The 23,040-nt window shown below is 47.1% G+C and overlaps 1 protein-coding gene across 3 annotated transcripts in view; it reads right to left on the reverse strand.

The window, feature by feature from the left end:
* LOC134980365 (uncharacterized) overlaps positions 1-23,040 on the reverse strand; it is a 196,465-nt gene that overhangs the window by 107,424 nt on the left and 66,001 nt on the right. For all 3 annotated transcript variants that reach the window (XM_063947163.1, XM_063947162.1, XM_063947161.1), the window contains exons 6-11: positions 22,718-22,831; positions 16,000-16,039; positions 14,236-14,259; positions 13,815-13,860; positions 8,439-8,460; positions 7,006-7,062 (exon numbers count right to left, since the gene is read on the reverse strand). In XM_063947163.1, coding sequence (XP_063803233.1) covers positions 7,006-7,062; positions 8,439-8,460; positions 13,815-13,860; positions 14,236-14,259; positions 16,000-16,039; positions 22,718-22,831 — 303 coding nt within the window. The remainder of the gene's footprint in view (positions 1-7,005; positions 7,063-8,438; positions 8,461-13,814; positions 13,861-14,235; positions 14,260-15,999; positions 16,040-22,717; positions 22,832-23,040) is intronic.

Raw genomic sequence — 23,040 nt, forward strand, 5'->3', positions numbered from 1 at the left:
TCCGAGGGAAGGATAGAGAGTGAGGCAGCTTAAGGGCGAGAAATCTGCAGTAGAATGACGCCCAGAGCTGAATGAGTGTCGCCTCCCCTATGCTGGTCTTCCACCCCAGGTACATGCAGCACCTTGCAAATAGGTGTGTTTAGTACTTGGACCTATGCCCTACATAGCCCGGGTGGTGCAGTTGAATCCCTACCCGTGTCCACACCAGCGCCACGTTCAGTCTCCCTGCATATGCGGCAGACCACAATTTAGTTGTGGGCCCTGGTTAGGGGACCCTCTTACCTGCCCCCTAATGATGGCCACGCAGTCCCGGGGTACCAGCAGTGTGGTCTTCCGACGCAAGTTCCTGTCTGAGGCACTGGCCAAGCAAGAGTTTCCGCAACAGTAGGGGATGATGGAGGAGCAGCGCTGTAGTTTGTCAGATTTACAGCGCTGTCAGCCCAGTGAATAGAAAAATAAAACATTTTAAAATTAGAAAGCTTTGAGGCTACTTTAGTAGCCCCCTGTCACGATGCACCTGCTTCCTGCAGGCACCAACTAAAACTGAATGCATGATCATGGAGGCGGGGTTATAAAGGAGATGAGCCGAGCATTCTGGGATACGCTAAAGCTTAACTGTTTGTTGCCCAGACTACCGGTAAATCCTTTTCACGTAGTCCGTAAAGGATACTGGGATCCACATTAGTATCATGGCGTGTAGACGGGTCCACTAGGAGCCTTGAGCACGTTAAGAAATTAATAGTGTGCGCTGGCTCCTACCTCTATGCCCCTCCTACCAGAATCAGTCTAGAAACTGTGCCCATGGGGACGGACATACCTTGAGAGAAGGATTGAAAGGCCAGTGGGGAGATTCGAATCAGCACACACAAACAAAGAGGAAAGTCATGGTAACCAAACTTGAACAAACTTAACTGTGCAGGAAACAAAATTCTGGGCAGGCTCCCAGTATCATCTACAGACTACGAGAAAAGGATTTACCGGTAGGCAACTAAAATCCTATTTTCTCTTACGTCCTAGAGGATACTGGGGTCCACATTAGTACCATGGGGATGTACCAAAGCTCCCAAACCGGGTGGGAGAGTGCGGAGGCTCCTACAGAACTGATTGACCAAATTGAAGGTCCTCAGCGGCCAAAGTATAAAACTTGTAGAACTTAGTAAACGTGTTCGTACCTGACCAAGTAGCTGCTCAGCAGAGCTGTAAAGCAGAGACACCCCGGGCAGCCGCCCAAGAAGAACCCACTGACCTAGTAGAGTGGGCCTGTACAGATCTTGGAACCGATAAACCTGCCGTGGAGTAAGCATGCTGGATAGTAAGCCTGATCCAGCAAGCAATAGACTGCTTTGAAGCAGGACACCCAATTTTATTGGGATCACAGAGAACAAACAGCGAATCCGACTTTCTGTGGCGAGCTGTCCGCTTCACATAAATCTTCAAAGCCCTCACAACATCTAGGGACTTTGAGGTAGAGGAGGGGTCGGTAACCACCGGAACCACAATAGGTTGGTTGATCTGAAATGCAGAAACCACCTTTAGAAGAAATTGCTGACGAGTTCCGAGTTCAGCACGATCCTCATGAAAAATCAAATAGGGGCTCTTGTGAGACACTGACCCCAGCTCCGACACCCACCTGGCTGAAGCTAGGGCCAACAGTGTGACGGTCTTCCACGTAAGAAACTTTACGTCCACCTCCTGTAAGGGCTTAATCCATTCCGATTGGAGGAACTGCAACACCACGACCATTGGGTCGACAACCACGTTAAATTTTACAGCTGTATCACACCTGGACCAATTACTGGACTTTGCCATCTACAGAAAAAGCGAGACAAATCTTTTACAACTGGAAACACTATCAACCCTTTTCTTCATAAAGAGGACACAGTATTATACGGAGGATCCCAAACCTGGCTGGTTTTGAGTAAAACATCAGAGACACTCTTAAGGGACTACACCTCTAGCGGTTTTCGGGTAAAGTGTATTGGCGAGACTGCGCTGTCAGTCTGTCTCCATCTGCTGTATAATCCAGGTTAATTAATAGGAATGGATGCTATTGTGATAGGCAGTTATATAGTGTCTGACCCACATTTATTGTTTTTATTGCTATGAATTGTCTTTGGATTTTTGTATCCAAGTTTTAATGAGGCCTAATTTTATGTTTTATTAAATGTGAATTTCTTATCACTTAATCCTTCTCATCATAATCTTTACTCAGCATTTCAATTAGCGCTGCTATTGTCTTTTTGGTTTCCACATCCACACCTGACTGCACAAAAAAACAGAACACGCCCCAGTTGAAGTTCCACTGTAAGAAATTTCCTGGTCTTACACCAAGAGACTTATTTCTTTCAAATACGGTGATAATGCTTAGACGTTTCCCCTTTTCTGGCTTGGATCAAAGTCGGAATAACCTTATCCGGGATTCCTTTCCGGGCTAAATGCTCAACTTCCATGCCGTCAAACGCAGCCGTAGTAAGTCTTGGTAGACGAACAATCCCTGTTGCAGGAGATCCTCTCGAAGAAGTAGAGCCCACGGATCATCCAGGAACATGTCCAGTAGATCCGCGTACCAAGCCTGTCTTGGCCAGTCCGGAGCAATGAGAATTGCTTGAACCCTTTCCCTGTTTATTCTTTGGAGAATCTTTGGGATCAACGGCAGTGGCGGAAACACGTACACCATCTGGTAGATCCATGGGGACGCCAGAGCGTCCGCCGCCAATGCCTGCGGGTCCCTCGACATGGAATAATACCGCTGGAGCTTCTTGTTTAGACGAGAGGCAATCATGTCGATTTGTGGAATGCCCCACCGATGTGTCAAGCACCCAAACACCTCTGGGTGGAGGCCCTGTCTGCTGAAGAAGTCTGCTTCCCAGTTGTCTACTCCCAGAATGAAGATTGCCAACAACGTCACCGCGTGCCTTTCTACCAGAGGAGAATACTGGTCACCTCTGACATTGCCGCTCTGCTCTTCATTCCACCTTGTAGGTTTATGTACGATACTGCCGTCATTGTCCGACTGAACTTGAATGGTTTGATCTTAAAGAATATGTGATGCCTGTAGAAGGGCTTTGTATATGGCCCTTAGTTCCAGAATGTTGATTGGAAGAATGGCTTCCCGACAACCATTTTCCTTGGAACTGTCCCCCCAACCTCTGAGGCTTGCGTTTGTGCTTAGCAGAAACCAATTTTGAAACCCGAACCTTTGGCCCTCGGTCAGGTGAGAAGTCTGAAGCCACAATAGAAGAGAAAACCTGGCTCTTGGTGACATACGTATCCTCTGGTGCATGTGGAGATGCGATCCAGACCATCTGTCCAACAGATCCAGCTGGAAGGGCCTTCCGCAGCTACCATCTTCCCCAGAAAGCGAATGCAGAGATGCACCAATATTCGGGTTGGTTTCAAGACATCACGCACCATCAACTGGATTACTAATGCCTTTTCCAATGGAAGGAATGCCCTCTGTGCCTCCGTATCCAGTATCATCCACAGGAACGGAAGTCTCAGTGTTGGTTCCAGGTGAGATTTTGGCATGTTCAGAATCCACCCATGATGCCAAAGTTGTCGAGTTGAGAGGCCAAAGTTGCCCAACAACCTCTCACTGGATGGTGCCTTGATCAGAAGGTCGTCCAGGTACGGAATTATGTTCACTCCCTGGTTGCGGAGGAGAAACAATTTCTGCCATTACCTTGGTGAACACCCTCTGTGTTGTGGAGAGGCCAAATGGCAGAGCCTGGAACTGGTAGTGACAGTCTTGTAATGCAAACCTTAGATAAGTCTGATGAGGCAGCCAGATTTGAATATGAAGGTACGCATTCTTGATATCCAGAGACCCCAAGAATTCCCCTTCCACCAGACCTGAGATCACCGCTCTCAAGAGACTACATCCTGAATTTGAACACCAGTAAATACGGCTTCTATGACTTGAGGTTTAAAATGGGTCTCACCGAACCGTCTGGCTTCGGTACCACAAAAAAGTTGGAACAACCACCTTTGTTCTGCAGCCGAGATGGAACTGGAACAATGACCTGAGTCTGTACCAGTTTTTGGATTGCATCCTGTAAAATTATACCTGCCTCTTGAGAAGCTGGTAAGCCTGATTTGAAGAATCTGTGAGGTGGGAGTTCTTGAAACTGGCATGATGTCGCCCAGACGTGACTGAAATCTTAAACGGGCTCCCACCTGCCTGTCTTCCAGGCAGTGCAGTCCACAGTCATGCTGAAAGCTTAGAGGAAGTAGAACCTAAGTGCTGTTCCTGTGAACCTGCAGTTGCTGGTTTCTTGGGTTTACTTCTATAACCTTTGAAGGTTGTAGAAGAACCTTTGGTCTTATTTTTACATTTTGCTGTCTGAAAGGACTGCAGAGTAAGAGCTGAGTAAGTCTTCCTAGGCGGAGGAGCAGCGGAAGGAAAACATGTAGACCTACCCACCGTAGTCTTGGATATCCACCTGTCCAGTCCTTCACCAAACAGGGCCTCACCTGTGAATGGTAGGCTTTCCACACCTTTTCTGGAATCCACAGTCCACTGACGTAGCCATAAGCCCCTGCGTGCTGACACAGCCATGGCTGTGGTGCGTGCATTTAGCAAGGCTCTCTTTTATGGCCTCTACCATAAAACTTGCAGAGTCATGAATATAGTGCAAGAGTAAAGGAATCTCCCCCTTGGGTAAAGAATTTAAACCCTCCAGTAGGTTACCTGGCCATTTTGCAATGGGTTATTGTGATCCAAGCACAAGCTACAGTAGGCACTCTGGGCTACTCCCACAGCTGTGTACATAGATTTGAGCGTGGTCTCAATCTTGTGGTCAGCCGAGTCTTTTAAGGAGGCTGCCCCCAGGACCGGCAAGACTATCTTGCGTTATAATCTAGATACCGAGGCATCATCAGTGGGTTTTCCCATTGTTTCCTATCATCCTGAGGAAAAAGGAAGGATTTAATTAACCTCTTAGGGATCTGAAACTTCTTGTCAGGATTAACCCAAGTTTCTTCAAATAGGGAATTTAATTCCTGAGATGCAGGGAAAGTAACAGAGGATTTAATTTTCACATTAACATAAGATTCCTCATACACTCCTGTCACGGTCATTTTTGATGGGCAGGACCTCCTTAATAGCTTCTGTCAGGGCTTGTATTCCTTGTGACAGGGCTGCATGCCCCCCACCTAAGTCCACCTGTCCCTCCTCTGGGTCTAACACACCATCATCAGTGTCAGCCTGCAATATGTGGGCCAGTGTAGGCTTTTGTGCACAAATGGCAGGGGTATGAGACGCAGGCATGGGACCTGAATGTCTATTCATCAGGTCATCCATAGACTGTCTTAATTGTTGCGTCTCTCTCTCTCTCTCTCAGTATGGTATGGGACAATTAGAAATATCTGAAATCATCCCATTTAGAGAATCCAACCATACTGGTTCGGATCCACTAGTCAGAGAATGTGTACTACCCTGAGGACATTGTAGTGATCCCCCTGGGGAAGAAAAACACTCTGCAGTGCATGAAACACTTCTTGCCTGCCATTGTAATGTGAATGTATATATGTATATCTATCTATCTATCTATCTATCTATATATATATATATATATATATATATATATATATATATATATATATATATATACACACACACACACACACACACACACACACAGGAGAAGAGTTAAGCCCAGTTAACTCAAACAGAGCCCTTCTAGGGGGACACAGTATAATGGAGCCAGCCACAAAGCGCCCTCCTTGCTAAAGCTGAGCTTAGCTGGGTCGCAAACTAAATACCCCTAATAGGTATTCGTATTCTACCCCTAGTATTCTTATACTGCTCCCCCCGCTATACTAGTACTCTTATACTGCTCCCCCCGCTATACTAGTACTCTTATACTGCTGATTCCCTGGTACCGTTGAGGTAATCTGGAGTCCTTGTGGAGGAGCTGCGTGTCTGTCAGGCTGTTCAGTGAGAGCTGCAGAGGGAAAATGGCGCTGGAGAGCCGCTGGATCCGCTCAAAGTGAAGCCCCGCCCCCAGTAATGGCGTGCGGTCTTCCCGTTTTTTTTTTTTATATTGGCTGAGGTTATACATTTAGTTCACAGTGGGTTAAAACCCCTGTAAACTTTAGTGCCAGTGTGGGTATAGTTGTGGCTTCAGCGCACCCCTCACAGCGGAACATGTAATGTCTCTGAAGCCTGGAGCCGCAGCCCATCAGCGCTACGCTACTACCCTCATGCCGCCTTTAACAGCGGCTACCCGCAAACCGGGACGCCAGCCAGTGGACCCGTCTATACCCCATGGTACTTATGTGGACACCAGTATCCTCTATGAAGGGAGAGAAATGATAAGTATTGCTATGGGCAATATATCCATTTCTATAAACCCGCACTTTAGTAAATACACTCCCAGGTCTCATTATTCACAAGAAGCATTACTAAGATCTATATGGATAAGTACAGTATGTAGTGAGTAGTTGCCAGGGTGTGGTCAGTAAAAACTTAAGACATCTGCAGGATATGTAACTTTGAATTTCATATAGTTAGGAGGACCAGAAATCCATTGCTATTTAAGATGAACCTCTCCATATACATTTATCATATACTGCCTCGTGTACCGTGGCACTCATTTGTTGGGCGTAAATCCATAGAAAAGGGGCTACTTTTCATCTTGGCAAAACCATACGGCGCTGCAGGGGTGAAAATGTACAAAGGGCAGAAAAGTTTGGAGGGGGAACATCCTAGCTCAACTCTAAAATCACAAAATTGCATATTTTTTGTTTTTTTGTAAAGATGGAAATTTGCCCCTTTTCCGGAATTTGGCCCAAATCTAAAATGAGCACAAAGCCTTCAACAAGCTGCCCCGCCACCAACTTTAAAAAAACAAAACCTGTGTTTTTTTTTTTGCTGCCTGGCCTGTCATGCTACAGGGACAGCGCAAAGAATAGCTGGAATCCAGTATTTGTAGGATGCCAACAAGTGTAACATCTCAGTAGCTGTGTCGGAGATTATTGGTGAAAAGACAAAAAAAACTTTACCAAGAATTCAAACAGCTCCTCATTGCAGCTGAAACTGTCCACGTCACATTTGGGCACCTGGGGGGCGGAGACACATTTATCAATCACATGACATCATGCTACGTTAGTATAGCTTATCATCAATCGCAAATAGAGTGAAACAGTGCTGTGCCGGCAGTGCTGGGGTTTGTAGTGCCAGATGGACATCTGTAAGGATCTGTCTAGGCCACATCCTCCCTGTGCATTCTCTGCAGAAAGAGGACCCTTACGCTATATCTCCTGCTCTCTTGTATACACAAACTACGCTAGGCAAGTCCAATAAATCCAAGCCAATGCTCTGAGGGAGCGTGAAACATTAGGATTTAGAAGTGGTTCCGGTAAACACCACTAAGTATAATGATACGCCCCCACTTCTGGCCCGGAATGGCCATTATTGGGTGTTTTCCCTTTGAGTCAGTGGATCAGTAGGGGAGGCAATAAATCACCACTGCCTACGAGTGTGGCAGCTAATATAAACTACTAGAGCAGTGGCTTCTTCTGGGTCCTCAGGTGGAAATATTCTACGTGATAATTGGGAATGTTACACGTCTTCTCTGCCTGTAACCATACAAAGTTACATCCACAGCATCCTGCGTCTGACAGCTACTCTGGTAAAGGACCCCCAATTATCCTTGCGCCTAGATGAGTGCCAGGACTACTTTATCTGGTTACATCTCTCTCTCTATGCTTTTGTTAGTGCACTGCTGTTACTGCATATTCCTACTTTGCAAACCTCATATCTTGGAAAGTGGTTTACAAGCTCTCATTGTATGCTGAATACATCTATCTACAGTACTGTACTTTCTGCTGCATTGTATCCTGATACACCAAGCATTAGGAAACTCCACAAACACTGGAGAATTGCATCTTCCAACTACACGTCTAGATAAGACTAGAAGGAATAGATTTGTAGAATGTACAGTCTGCTGGGCTCAGTCTAGTGCTCCCTAGTAATGATTGGCTGGTGCGTTATCACCTTGCACTTATCACTGCTTTATCACTTCTCCAGGTTAATACATCTGCCCCACAATGTCTAGAGAGTCATGGGGGTCCACTTTTTTTTTTCTTTTCTTTAACGATTAGGGATGCCGATATTACCCCCTGATGTGCCATACATAGGCATGTATGGTGGCAACATAACTATTTGGGGTTCTGAAGCCCCCACAGACCTGGCTCCTATGAGCGCTACTGGACCAGAGACAAGATCACTGACCCAGATAGGAGAGGGAGGGGGATCAGCAACATGCGCTGTACATTCTGCATTGCCGTCACCATACGGTCCATGCTCCTCCATTTTTAATATAGTTGCCACTGCCTTATCAGCAGATCCCACTAACAGAATGATAACGGAGCAGTGTTAATGAGAACGCACTATGTCGCAGGCTAAACCATAGAAGACGTACTGTACTACTCACCTCCACCGTAATACTTCCACCACTGTTATCACATGAAAAATAAAGACATACAGGATCGACGTTATTCGGTGCTTACGTCAAACACAAATCACAACTTCATCAATTTCAAACTTTAAAAAAATGGTTTGTACATCGATCGTTTGTAACATTATCAACTGCAGTATGGGGGCCGCCTGAGGATGGCTGGTCAGAGTCCCTGGTCCCCATAGTCCACCCAGAAGTTCCTTCTTTGTGTGGCGTTAGGGTGCAGCGAGAGACAAGCCCCGACACTCCAATAAAGTGAAGGCATGATCTGGATCTAGACTCTTGGGGGAAAATTTTCTAAGGTGGGAGCTTTTTAGAACGGGTGATGTTGCTCATAGCAACCAGATTCTACTTAACATTTATCTAGCTGCTTCTAGACACCAGTTCTAAAAAAAACAAAAAAAAAAACACACCTTTGTAAAATTGACCCCTTGGCCGAGATCTGTAAGGGAAATTTGGAGATGGGGATGGTACTCGGACGCAACTGTTTGGAAGGTGGACACATTCTAAAAGGATCTAGCAAAAGTATACATTCGCTTACAGACCTTGTCGAAACTGATAAACAGTCCAGACACAACAATCCAATCTTATCCAACCTAATTGGGGCTGTCGGTAGTTTGGATAATTGGACATGAATCAAATAGGATTCGTTTTTATTCCCAAATGGTTATGATACAATTTAGTATTTAAAGGGTTACTATACCAACAAAATAATGGAATCCGTGGATCAGGAAAAAAACAAATTAATAGGCTTTTAATTACCTACCGGTAAATCCTTTTCTCGTAGTCTGTAGAGGATACTGTGGTCCATTTAGTACCATTGGGTATAGACAGGTCCACCAGGAGCCATGGACACTAAGAATTTGATAGTGTGAGCTGGCTCCTCCCTCTATGCCCCTCTTACTAGACTTAGTCTAGGAAACTGTGCCCGAGGAGATGGACATAGTTTGAAAGAAGGATATAAAAGGATAGTGGTGAGGTTCCGAACCAGCGCACACAAGAGGAAACCAACGCTAACCCAACTTAAAAACAGGAACAGCAACAGCTGAACCAATACTTAGCCAAGTAACAGTGCAGGACAAAAAAAAATCAAAGCACCGGGAGGGCGCCCAGTATCATCTACAGACTACGAGAAAAGGATATACCGGTAGGTAATTAAAATCCTATATTCTCTTACATCCTAGAGGAAACTGGGTTCCATTTAGTACCATGGGGATGTACCAAAGCTCCCAAACCAGGTGGGAGTGCGCTTAGGTTCCTGCAGAACTGATTGACCAAACTGAAGGTCCTCAGAGGTCAAGGTATCGAACTTGTAAAACTTTGCAAACATGTTCGAACCTGACCAAGTAGCTGCTCGGCAGAGCTGTAAAGCGGGGACACCCCAGGCAGCCGCCCAAGAAGAACCTACCGTCCTAGTAGAGTGGGCCTGTACAGATCTTGGAACCAGCAATCCTGCCGTGGAATAAGCATGCTGGATAGTGAGCCTGATCCAGCAAGCAATTGACTGCTTAGAAGCAAGATACCCAATCTTATTGGGATCGTAAAGAACAAACAGCGAGTCCGATTTCCTTAGACAAGCGTTTCTCATGACACCTTCAAAGCCCTCACAACATCCAAAGACTGAAGTAGCAGAGGTGTCTGACAACCAGAACCACAATAGGTTGATGTGAAACGCAGACACCACTTTAGGTAGAAATTGCCGACAGGCAGGAAATCCGCCCCTAAGATCAGACACCCAACAGAGGCATCCCCCCATACCAAAAGTATGGAAACAATAGAATCCTGTGAAGGTTGCCGCTCTACACAGCTGCACAATAGAGGCACCTCCGCGAACTGCCCAGAAGGCCCCAACGGCCTGAAGTCACACAATTCCGCAGAGGGTCAGGAACAGCAGAGGACACATAAGGCTGACGGGTAGCTGATGTGACCCAACAAACCACAGTGTTCTTAAGAGACCGGTCAACCTCGCTGGGATGCACCACTAAGAACTAACATGTCCTTATGGCGAACTTCAAATGTTTTGGTTCAAGGTTGGTCTTGAATCCAGGTATACACTGGTCTCTAGCATTAGGAGTTTTGTATGTAAAACCACTATCATAATAGAAAAAAAACAACAACAAAGGGGTACTGCAGCAAAGGACTGCCAACTCGGAAACATGCAGAGCTGAGGCAATGGGTAAAAGAAAACAAAGCCACCGTAAGAGGAAAGAACCACCACCCAACAGAGTCCAGAGGCTGGAAAGAAGAGACAGGAGCTACACAGGGAAACTGTATATGCAAAAATCTGTGAACATCCGTAAGAAAGAATGAACCGAACATCCGTAAGAATGTTGGTAACCATCTCTGGAAAAAAAAAATCTAGAGCCGAACCCTGTATCTGAAGATAAGACACAGTCCTTCTGACAACTGTTCTGCAGAAAGGACAAGAGGCAAAATTCAGCTGTTAGGACTTTATAGTCGCACCAAAAGTTTTACTGGGCACTGTGAGTGGTTTGGGAGCCTGAAACATAGTCAGGGCTACTGACGGAGGTAAACTTATTACTCTGATGATACTGTTCTCCACAATCACGCCGTCACCGTCAGACGAGACAAATCATGGTGATGACACAAAGTTTGAAAGTGAAGACCTGGCCGAAGAGATACACTATAAAAGGAGCCTTGGCCACCCTGTTCTGAAGAATTGCAGAGCAGTGTCGACAGGCATATCCGGAGCGATTTAGTTAGACCGAAAGAGCCACTGGTCAAATGCGTTGAAGCACTCACTGGATCTTGCCAGAGGCATAAACAAATATGCCAGATGAAAGTGACAAGGAGCTAACACGGCATCCATGATTGCCACAAGAGGATCCCCAGAGCGACCACCGTACCAAGGAAGTCCTTTTTGAGAAGACGAGAAGCCCTGAGGTCGATGTCGGCTTGTCACAGGTACATCAAAATCAGAATAACCTGGATCATTTCACATTCTTCAGGGAAGAAAAAGCATGACAACCTGGGAAGTCCGCTTCCCAGTTGTCCATTCTGGAACTGGAGACGGCCGATATTGCCGGAACCCAAAGTTCCGCCCTCTGCATATGTGAGATATCGTTCCGACGGCTCTCCAGCTGCAAGTGCCACTGTACATGTTGATTTAGGCTACTGAGGTTTCGAAATTCAAATGGATGCAGGCTGCAAGACCATGCTAACCTTCTCTGTATAGTTCCAAAAACATTATTATTTTTTATTTTTTTAAGTTATGTGCTGCCAAAGCGAGCACTTGTAGAAAGCCTTGAGCTGGAGCCAAGGCGTCGTGGATTGCCTGGAGATGGAAGTGACATCTCCACTGCGGACCTCAATGTTTTTGAAAACCAGAGTTGAAACCCAAAACCGTAACATCTGAGACTAGTGACTGTGGTTATGCATCGTTCATCATTGCTGCCTCCACACTGAACGATATGAACGAGTTCTCGTTCATTAATGAACGAGAACGTTCATATCGTTTAATTCTATCGGCCAGTGCGTAGGGCCTATTAGGTCTCTATACATATTGGACTTTTGCACTAGTGTACTGAGCCACAGCCTCATGGCTGAAGAAATACAGAGCGAGAGGAACTTCGTATGCAGCAAGAAGCTGCACAAAATGGCTCCTTCCCAGGACCTGAGGCACTTTAGAATACTGCCTTTAGTGTCCCCTGGCCACCGCTGGCCCCAGGAGTCGGCGCAGCCACATACAGTCCTTCATATAGCCCTTGCAGTGACCCAGCCAGGGCACAGGAAATATACTGCTAGCAGACACACAGCATGGGGGGACTCTCTCCGAGTGACTGTCATATGCTAGTATGAGAAGGGTCACAGCCCAGCACTACCTCGGTAGGCCGAGGCTGTTCCTACATGACCCAGTGCCTCCTCAAATTCTGTGAGCTAGAAGGGAGAGATCCGGGGACCTCAGTGGTGTAGTGACTCCCTAGAGGCAGCGCAGAGTGAGAAATAGATCTCACAGAAGCTCCTCTAACCTAACTATTCTCACTCTGGATGTGTTTGTCGCCAACATTAGGGACTAAACACCAAACAAGAAAAACAATTAGAAATAAAACCTAACTAAAAGCTAGGAGCAAAAGAAAAGTGTGCCTACACTCCAAGGCACAAAACTAAAATGGAGGAGTACTTCCTGAGAACAGGGGGTTGATGGGAGGGGTTAGAGGGGGAGGAGTTCTTTTCATAGCTTGTGCCAAATTCCATACTCACACACTAACCCAAGTGTAAGTGCGAAGCGTCCCCCAGATGGATGATAGAGAAAGGTTAAACACAATTAACCCACAAAGAGCCCTTCAGAGAGAGTGTTATTTGGAGCCAGCCCCCACCGTGCCCTTAACGCTAATGCCAAGCTTAACCAGGTCGCAGACTAAGTACCCTGATAGGGGACCTAGTACATTAACAATTGCTCTCCCCCTGCTATGACCCCCTGGTACCGCTGAGGTAAACTGGAGTCACTCCAGAGGAGCTGCACGTCCCGGTCAGTCAGCGTCTGTGTTCACTGCAGAGGTAAAATGGCGCTGGTAAGCTGCTGGATCCACTGATAGTGAAGGCCCCGCCCCCTTAACAGCGCGCGGTCTTCCCGCTTTTTTATACTGGCTGAGGTAATCTGGTGCTTAAAATGGAGAGAAAACCGTTTTAAGGCCATTTTTGCCAGTGCGGGTACTGTGTACAGTGTACGGAGACACAGTCGTGTCCTGTGTCTGGAGACTCAATCAGCCCCGGTTAGAAGCAGTGCGTCTCCGTACCCTCATGCCGCCATAATGGCCGGCGCCCCACTAACCGGGACGCCGGCTTAGTACTCACCACTCTTCTTTCTTCTGGCTCAGTTAGGGGTGGCGGCGTGCTGCGGGAATGTACGCTCGCCTTTGTGCGGCTTGCGAATAGTTCCTTCAGAAGATCAGTGTCCTGTCAGCGGAGAATGGGACTATTAACCCTTCAAGAGGTTGTGCCGTTCCCCCTAAGTCCTACGAAGCAGGCAGGTTGGTGCCAACCAGCCCTGCCTGAAAATAACAAACAGAGAAAAGAAATGCAGAAAACTCATCAGGAGCTTTCTTCAGCGTGACCGGCTCCTCCGGGCACATTTTCTAAACAGAGTCTGGTAGGAGGGGCATAGAGGGAGGAGCCAGCCCAGACTATCAAATTCTTATAGTGTCCATGGCTCCTAGTGGACCCGTCTATACACCATGGTACTAAATGGACCCCAGTATCCTGTAGGACGTAAGAGAAAAAGGAAGAAACAAAAGAATCCCCTGAACACCCAAAACATTTTTATGAAATAAACAAAAAATTATTTTGGCTCCAGTAGAACGTGATCAGATAACTGGAGACTTATTTTATTACCTGTCCTGTGCGGTTTTCAGTTTGGCTTCATGAGCTGCTTTTAATTCTAGAACAGAAAGAAGTTTAGGTTTACAGTATCTTTTACCCCATACACTGGGGCACTATATATTTTTTTTATGGCTTTATTATCTGGGGACAATATTATAGATACCTTAGGTGTATTAAATAAAGGGAGCACTGTGTTTGTTTTTATTATCCAGAAACATTTTAACATGGCTTACTATTGCCCTCAGGGCCGCCAAGAGATTAGCGTTTCCCTGCATCACTGGGAAACCTGCGTAGGGGAGGGCTGTACCATTTGGGGGGGGCTTACATGACTGACTTTCGGCACCCGGAGAGGCAGTGTGTGCACGGTAACCCTACCCCCTCCCCCCCCTTCAGAAAACCCGGTGACATGAAAACATGGATGGGTAGAAATTACCTAGAAAGGTTGGACTGTGTCCATCTGAAGAAGAAAACAGAAACAGAACAAAAAGAATCAATTATGCGATATTCATAGAATGGGGAAAACAAAGACGTGTATTATACATCATGCTGGTTTCAGACAAAAGTTGGCAACATTCCCAAAATAAGAAAATCGGCATTGTGGCACAGTGAGATCCTTGGTATGACCGATTTCCTCATTCAATGAGGTGGGGGGCACCATTTCTTCATTCAATGGGGGGGGGGGGGGGCACCATTTCTTCATTCAATGGGGGGGGGGGGGCGGCACTCTTTATTCAATGGGGGGGCACTCTCTCTTCAATCAATGGGGGGGGGGGGGCGCGCACCATTTCTTCATTCAATGGGGGGGGGGGGGGCGCGCACCATTTCTTCATTCAATGGGGGGGGGGCGCGCACCATTTCTTCATTCAATGGGGGAGGGGGCACTATTTCTTCATTCAATGGGGGAGGGGGCACTATTTCTTCATTCAATGGGGGAGGGGGCACTATTTCTTCATTCAATGGGGGAGGGGGCACTATTTCTTCATTCAATGGGGGAGGGGGGACTATTTCTTCATTCAATGGGGGAGGGGGCACTATTTCTTCATTCAATGGGGGAGGGGGCACTATTTCTTCATTCAATGGGGGAGGGGGCACTATTTCTTCATTCAATGGGGGAGGGGGCACTATTTCTTCATTCAACAGGGCGCTATTATTTATTCTTTCAGTGGGGGTGGCACATAAGAACCCAAGCAGTCTGAGTAGAGTACAATACACATGTCTACAGAGGCTCATCCCACACAATAAGTCCCCTGTATTAGCTACCGGAGCAGACCTAGGCCCAGGGCGCTGCGACCCCACAGGTGTCCGCCACACCCCCGCTGCATCAGACACTGCAATATGTGGACGCCCGCTGCAGCCGGCCCCATTGTCAGGCACCAGAGGTCATAATTGACCTCTAGTCTCTGTGAGGCGCTATGGGAGAGAAGTCATGACGTCTCTCCCATAGAGAGGAGCGGGAAGACAGAAGCGGAGGGCAGCAGCGGTCGGGAAGCAGGGCTGGTATTTTTTGGGTGTTTCTAAGCAGCGCTACTAGGGGGCCACAAGTGTGGCCATGCCCCTTCCCTATGAAGCCACACACATAGAACCAGCAATCAAGTATACTCAATGAGTATAGACCTCCTTTCTCGCGACCATTCCACAGGCAGAAAAGGCTGCCGTCACCACAAGGGGGAGTCAGGTCATGCAACCTGCTAATCCCCCCCCAGTGCCCTCTCTTTTTACCCCTGGGCACAAACACAAGTGAATTTCCCTGCACAGGAGGAGCTCAGAGGGGAGTTGGAACTACTCTTAAAGTTATACTTGTCTAATTAAGCGCTGGTTCCTACTGTCCCATCAAGCAACCCCATAGCCCACTGTCACCCAGATTGGGTAAAAGAGAAATACAGTCTACCCAGAGGGATAAAAGGATAAAATCTGCACAATAAACTACTGATCATGTGAGATTTGGAGAGGGCTCTTGCAGAAATATGGCAGCAGGACACAGTAACTAAACGCTTTCGGCCCAAAACAAAACCAAAAAAATTATATATCAAGCTTAACTAAAGCATATGTGGTTTGATTGTTTGATTTGATTGTTACACTTAAAATGATGCCCTTTCAGCTTACGAATGGTGTATGTAGCTAAACATATTAATGATCGTGAGTCAATGTATTATGCATTATGGGGGGGAGAAATACAAAGACGAAGAGGTAAACTTACCTCCAGCAGTGGCTGCTAACGGAGCGAGATAATCCACCACCTAGTTAGTATTCAGAATAAAAAAAAATATTCGTAATCAAAAGAGACTCATGCAATTATCGTCTACTTTTATTAATGGATATTCTAATTAGCAAAAGAGACTGCACAGATTAAGAGCACAACATAGCATTGTTTAGCTTGTGTTCCATTTAAATACACAAAAAAAAAAATTGAGACTACTCAAGTTCTGAGATACCCACATATTGGTTCTGTAGGAAATACTGCAATAATTGAGTTTGTGCGTCCTTGGGCAATCCTCTGGTCGCACTGCCCCTAACCAATAACACTCTTCCAACATCCAATGCTTTAAATGCTTCCTCAAACCTCGTTTCTGGATCCTAGCCTACCGAATCTGTGCCTAATCCGGTCCTCCCTCCTCCTCCTCTATTCTCCTTTTATCTCCCCAATTACCCATTCCATTTTACAATGTAAACCTGGCCCTCCCTCCTCCTCGTTCATCACACACTTTATTGTTACTAACCCATGGGTATACGCTAGAACTAAGACTATGATTATATATGTAAGTACTTTGTTTAGTGTGTTTTGGATCGTTGCCATGTAGAGCGCTGAAGAAATTAGAGGCACCTTATAAATAAAGAAGATTTATGGCAAGAACTTACCTTTGTTAAATCTTTCTGCGAGATACACTGGATTACACAGGGAATAACATTGGTATGTAGAGTAGGATCTTGATCCGAGGCACCAACAGGCTAAAGCTTTGACTGTTCTCATGATGCCTACCCCCACATCCGTGCACAGGAGCTCAGTTCTGTTTACCAGTCCAATACAGTAGCAGGTAAAAGACGGTAACAGTTAGTAGCCACAACGAACCACATCCTCACGACAGGAGAAGGTACAAGCGGCTAATGCCATACAAACCCAAAGAAGCTAAGTGCGTCATGGTGAGCGCCCTGTGGAATCCAGTGTTTCTCGCAGAAAGATTTAACAAAGGTGAGTTCTTACCATAAATCTCCTTTTCTGCAGTGGCGTACACTTGTATTCCACAGGGAATAACATCGGGGTTGTCCTAAAGCAGTTCCTCAAGGGAGGCACAAGAACCCAGCGTCCAAAGGAGGCATCCTGGCAGGCAAAAGTATCGAAGGCATAGAACCTTATGAATGTGTTCACCGAGGACCACATAGCCGCCTTGCACAATTGTTCGAGGGTCGGGCCGCCCAAAAAGGTCCAACAGTAGAATGGGCCTTGATAATAGCAGGAGCTGGAAGACCAGCCTGTACATAAGCTTGTGCAATCACCATTTTAATCCATCTGGCCAAAGTTTGCTTATTCGCAGGCCAGCCACGCTTGCGAAAGCAAAAAAAGGACAAAGAGAATCAGATCTCCTAAGAGAAGCAGTTTGCTTCACATATATACGGAGAACCCATACCACATCCAAAGACCGCTCTTTGGATGACAAAGCAGGAGATATAAAGGCCGGAACCACAATCTCCTGGTAAAGGTGAAAAGATGACACCACCTTAAGTAGATAGCCAGGGCGAGTTCTAGGAACCGCACGGTCACGGTGAAAAATCAGAAAGGGTGACCGACAGGATAAAGCAACCAAGTCTGAAACCCATCGAGTAGAGGCAATAGCCAGCAAAAACAAGACATTAAGAGTAAGCCAATTAAGGTCCAGACTCAAGAGGCTCAAACGGGGACTCTTGCAGGGCATCAAGGACAACAAATAAATCCCAAGCAGCCACTGGAGGAAAATAGGGTGTTGAAAGGAACAAACCTCCCGACACCCTGAGTGAAAGTATGAACTTCAGGCAGACACGCAATTTTTCTCTGAAACCATATCGACAAGGCTTAACTATGAACCTTGAGGGAGGCCAGACGAAGGCCTAAGTCCAGGCCCTGTTGCAGAAACATCAAAAGTTTGGTAGTACTGAACTTGTATACATCATAATTCTTATCCGCACACCAGGTGAAGTAAGAATTCCAGACTATGATAAATCCGAGCCGATGCCAGTTTACGGGCTTTCAACATTGTTTGCATGACCGCCTCAGAAAAACCCTTGGCCCTTAGGACGGAAGCTTCAAGAGCCATGCCGTCAAAGCCAGTTGGTCCAAATACTGGTAGACACAGGGGCCCTGAACGAGGTGGTCTGGGCGTTGTGGAAGTAGAAGAGGACGCTCTGTCATGAGACCCTTTAGGTCTAAGAACCAATGCCGACTGGGCTACGCTGGAGCGAGTAGAAGTAGGATTCCTCCTTCTTACTTGAACTTCCTTATTACCTTGGGCAGGAGTGACACCGGAGTGAACGCGTACGGCAGCCGAAAGTTCCATAGAATTGCCAGTGCGTTCACGAACGCTCCTTGAGGTTCCCTTGTTCTTGCTCCTAAGACCGGAACCTTGTGATTGTGTCGAGACGCCATCAGCTCTACATCTGGTAGGCACGACTTGTCCACTAGGAGTTTAAATACTTCTGGATGAAGGCTCCACTCTCCGGCGTGTACGTCCTGACAACTGAGGAAGTCTGTTTCTCAGTTGAGGACTCCCGGAATGAACACAACAGATATTGCTTGCAGATGGCGTTCCGCCCATCAAAGAATCTTTGATACTTCCATCATTGCCATACGGCTTTGCGTGCCGCCTTGATTATTTATGTACGCCACCGTGGTGGCGTTGTCAGACTGTACTTGAACAGGCCTGTTCTGTACCAGAGGAAGGGCAAGTTTCAGAGCATTGAACACTGACCGCAACTCCAGAATGTTTATTGGGAGGAGAGATTACTCCTGGGTCCACCGACCCTGAAGAGAGTGTGTTGCTCCAACACCGCAGACTGGCATCCGTCGTCAGAAGGACCCAGTTGGAGATCCAGAAGAGACGACCCCTGCTCAATTGTTGGTCCTGTAGCCACCAGGTCAGCGACAGATGAACCTCCGAATTCAAGGAGATCATGTAAGATCCGATCCGGTGAGGCAGGCCGTCCCACTTGGCAAGGATTAGCTTCTGCAGAGGGCGAGAGTGAAACGGAGCATACTCCATGTCAAAAGCTGACACCATGAGGCCTAGTACTTGCATTGCCGAGTGTATCGATACTCGTGGACGTGAAAGGAAAGAAAGCATCGTATTCGGTCCTGAAAATTCAGGACCTTCTCTGGAGAAGAGAACAACCGTTGGTTGAGTGTCAACAATGCCCCCAAGTGCACCATGCTCTGAGCAGGGACCAGGAAGTATTTCTTCCAGTTAATGAGCCACCCATGGGCTTGCAGGAATTGGACAGTCAGATCCAGACGACGGAGGAGAACCTCTGGGGAATTCACCAGGATCAACAAATCGTCCAGATACAGTAGGATCCCGATACCCTGACGGCAGAGTAGAGAAAGTCATAACCACCATGACCTTGGTGAAGATTCGGGGAGCCGTGGTCAGGCCAAAGGGCAAGGCCTGGAATTGAAAATGTAGGTCGACAATATCAAACCACAGGTATTGCTGATGCGAAATGGCAATAGGGATATGTAGGTAAGCATCCTGTATGTCCAGGGATACCATATAGTCCATGGGCTCCAAGGCCAGAACGATAGAAAAAAGTTTCCATGCGGAACTATGGAAATCTTCACAAATTTGTTCAAAGACTTGAGGTTGAGAATGGGTCGGGAGGATCCATTCGGTTTCGGAACCAGGAACAATGTTGAATAGTACCCCCTGCCTCTCCGAGTCAGGGGCACCGGCACAATCACTCTTGTGCCCAGAAGGTATTGAACCACCAAGTGGAGAGTGTTTGCTTTCACCGGATCAGAGGGGACGTTTGTCAAGCAAAACCTGCGAGGGGGGCGGTTCCTGAAAGAGATGGCGTATCCGTGAGTGACGACAACCCTTACCCAGGTGTCTGAAGTGGCCTTGAACCATACCCGGGCCAACTGAAGAAGTCGGCTTCCCACCCGGGATCTCCCAAGGGGAGGCCCGCCCAGTCATGCAGCAGGCTTTTCTGGTTTGGAAGCAGGCTGCGGGGCCGACAATAAAATTTAGGCTTGGGCTTAGAGGTTTTGGAAGTGTGTGCCTGTTTAGGGTGCGCCTGACCCTTTGCTTTACCTGGAGGTCGAAAGGAACGAAAAGTAGTACTTTTAGCCTTTGGAGCGGAAGGATTAGTACTTGGCAGACATGCAGTTTTAGCAGACACTTAGTCAACCACAATCTTGTTCAAATCTTCCCCAAAAAGGATGTCTCCCTTAAAAGGGATAACCTCCAAGAGCTTTCTAGATTCCAGATCCACAGACCAGGACCGCAACCACAGAATCCGGCGAGCCAGAATGGATGTAGTAGACGCCTTAGTCGCCAGGACTCTGGCATCAGAGGCCACCTCCTGAATATAATGAGAGGCTGTGATAACATATGAAAGACACTGTCTGGCATGATCAGAAGCATTAGAAGGTAGCTCCGCCTCAACTTCTTGGATCCAGGCTTAAATAGCCTTTGCAGCCCAAGAAGCCGCTATAGTGGGTCTATGCACAGCACCCGCCAGAGTGTAAATAGACTTCAATAAACCCTCCACGCGCTTATCAGTCGGTTCCTTCAGGGAGGTGACGGTAGTGAAAGGCAGAGTAGAGGACACCAGACGCGCGACATGCGAATTCACCGGTGGTGGCGTTACCCAATTTTTATCTCTGCAGCGAGGGGATAACGGAGCTAGCAATTTTTTAGATAGGGCGAATTTCTTTCCTGGAGACTCCCAGTATTGCTGACGTATGTCAACTAAAAGGTCAGAATGCGGTAAAACTAAATTTGGTGACCTTCTGATGTTTAAATTTATAAGGGTTCTTTGATGTATCTGGAGGTACGGATTCATCCTCAATCTGAAGAATCAGTCTGATAGCCTCCGAAAGGTCAGGAACATCCACCTGTGAAACAGAATCCCCATCAGAAGCATCTGCATCAGCATCTGATGAAGTGTCCGTAACATGCGTGGATTGTGAGGAGGTAATAACTCGCTTAGATGACCGTTTGGTCTTAGAGGGGCGAGGGTTAGATTTTTGTTCAACTAAACACCGACTGAGGCAGCTAACAGGGACAGCAACGCTGAGCAGTATCTGCCCATGGCGGATTCACTGCCGGGACAATATGTGGCTGTAATGGCACAGGAGGTCCCAAAGGGGGCGCAAGTCAGCAGATTAGAAAAAGCAGACCAAGGTGGTTCTTGGTGTGCCACGGGTGCTACAGGCTTACTGAGGCATATATATAATGACGCAGGCTCCGCCAAGGATTTCATGCCCTTAGATGCAGACATTATATGTAAACGTAGCCCTAGGGAGTAACCGTACAAAATAGCAAGACACAGTACCTGACAAACACCCTGTGTAGCGTGGCCACGGATGCAGCACACAAACAGGAGATTTAAGTGGTATATGGTGACTGAAATACACAGAGAAATACCAATATAGTATATCTTGTGAAATACACGATATATCTATATAGGAACCTGATGCACCTAGCCCAACAGGGTACAGAATACAGGGATAGCAATATGTGTGATACACATGGAAAAAAAAACCACACAGCAGCTATAGGCACACACAGTCACATGTACAATGCAGAGATGATAAACAATAAAACTGCACTGGACTAGAAATCAAATGAAAGCTATGTATGTATACAGATATAACAATGCACAGTGAAACTGGATGTATATCCCAGGGTACTTGTACTAAATATCCCTGAAGTTATGCACTTGCTCTTAACTAACACTGTCTAAACGACATGTAGCATACTTAAGGGTCCTGTAAATGCACAGCGCTGATGATGCAGGTGGCTTTACAGCGGAGACAGTGCCCAGCAGTCCCAGGATCAGCACAGCTATATGTAATTGCGCCCAAATGCTGACAGGGAGTGAGAGATGCTGCTCCAGGGCAGGAACATTTGCAGTAAATGGAGATTGAGGCTGGGGGGAGGAGCTACAGGTCAGCACCTTATCCCCTCTGCTGGACTTCACCACGAGGTACTGCGGGGCCATTACTAAACGGATTTTAGTAAATCCGACCTGTGCCCCTTGCCCTGGTGGATATAGTGGGGTCCTTGCCCGGTAACAGTGTCCATGCCAGCGTCACGGTCCGTCTTCAGGGACCGCCTCTTCCCTGGACTTGCGGCCACGCGATCTAAGAGCAGCAGTGGGTGTGTGTCTGACGAAGCCGGAGCCCTCTGCTGTAAGTACCCGGCAACCAGGGCACGGGAGTATACAGCGCCGCTGGGGGAGGTGAGGGAGCCACAGCACGCTATGTCAGTATTGACATATAACACTTGCAAGTTCCTGTGCTGCGGCCCCTGTAGTCTTCGTTCAAAAAAAAAAAAAAAAAAGCTGTTTTTAGGGCTGCTCAGCGTTGCCCTCCCTGTTAGCTGCCTGCACCAACTTACAAACGGAGCTCCTGTGCACGGAGGCGGGGTTATAGAGGAGGAGGTGCAAGGCATCCAGGGAACAGTCCTAGCTTTAGCCTGTTGGTGCCTCGGATCAAGATCCTACTCTACACCCGAATGTTATTCCCTGTGGAATACCAGTGTACCCCGCTGCAGATAATAATAATTACTTCTAGATCTACTAGTCAGGACAGATTCATTTTTGGATTCCTAGGGGGAGATGTATCAAGCCGTGAAAAGAGTGGAGAAGTGAACTAGGGGTGACGTTGCCCATGGCAACCAATCCGCTATACAGAAGCCTTTAATGATGAAAGTATGGACACACACCGTTATCTTATTCCTTCCCCAAAATTTCTCAGCAAACTTGCACCGCTTAATAAATTCTCGATATTGCGCCAAATTCTTGAAGAGAATATTCTGTTGCCCGAAACCCTTCGTTTTCTGAAATAGAAAAAAACAAACAACAACAACAACCTGGCATTTTCCGGCAGTAACATATGGAAAGTTGCGGGCTCACTGCACTCGCCAGTGTGCTCGGTGGCTTGCCACAGGTTTTATTCCCACCCTACGGGTGTCGTGGACACCCACGAGCGGGAATAGTACCTGCGTGTCGGTATTCAGACTACGGGCATTTTTACCAGTCGGGATTA

The sequence above is a fragment of the Pseudophryne corroboree genome, chromosome 12 (assembly GCF_028390025.1).
Source record: "Pseudophryne corroboree isolate aPseCor3 chromosome 12, aPseCor3.hap2, whole genome shotgun sequence".
In the NCBI taxonomy this organism is placed as follows: domain Eukaryota; kingdom Metazoa; phylum Chordata; class Amphibia; order Anura; family Myobatrachidae; genus Pseudophryne; species Pseudophryne corroboree.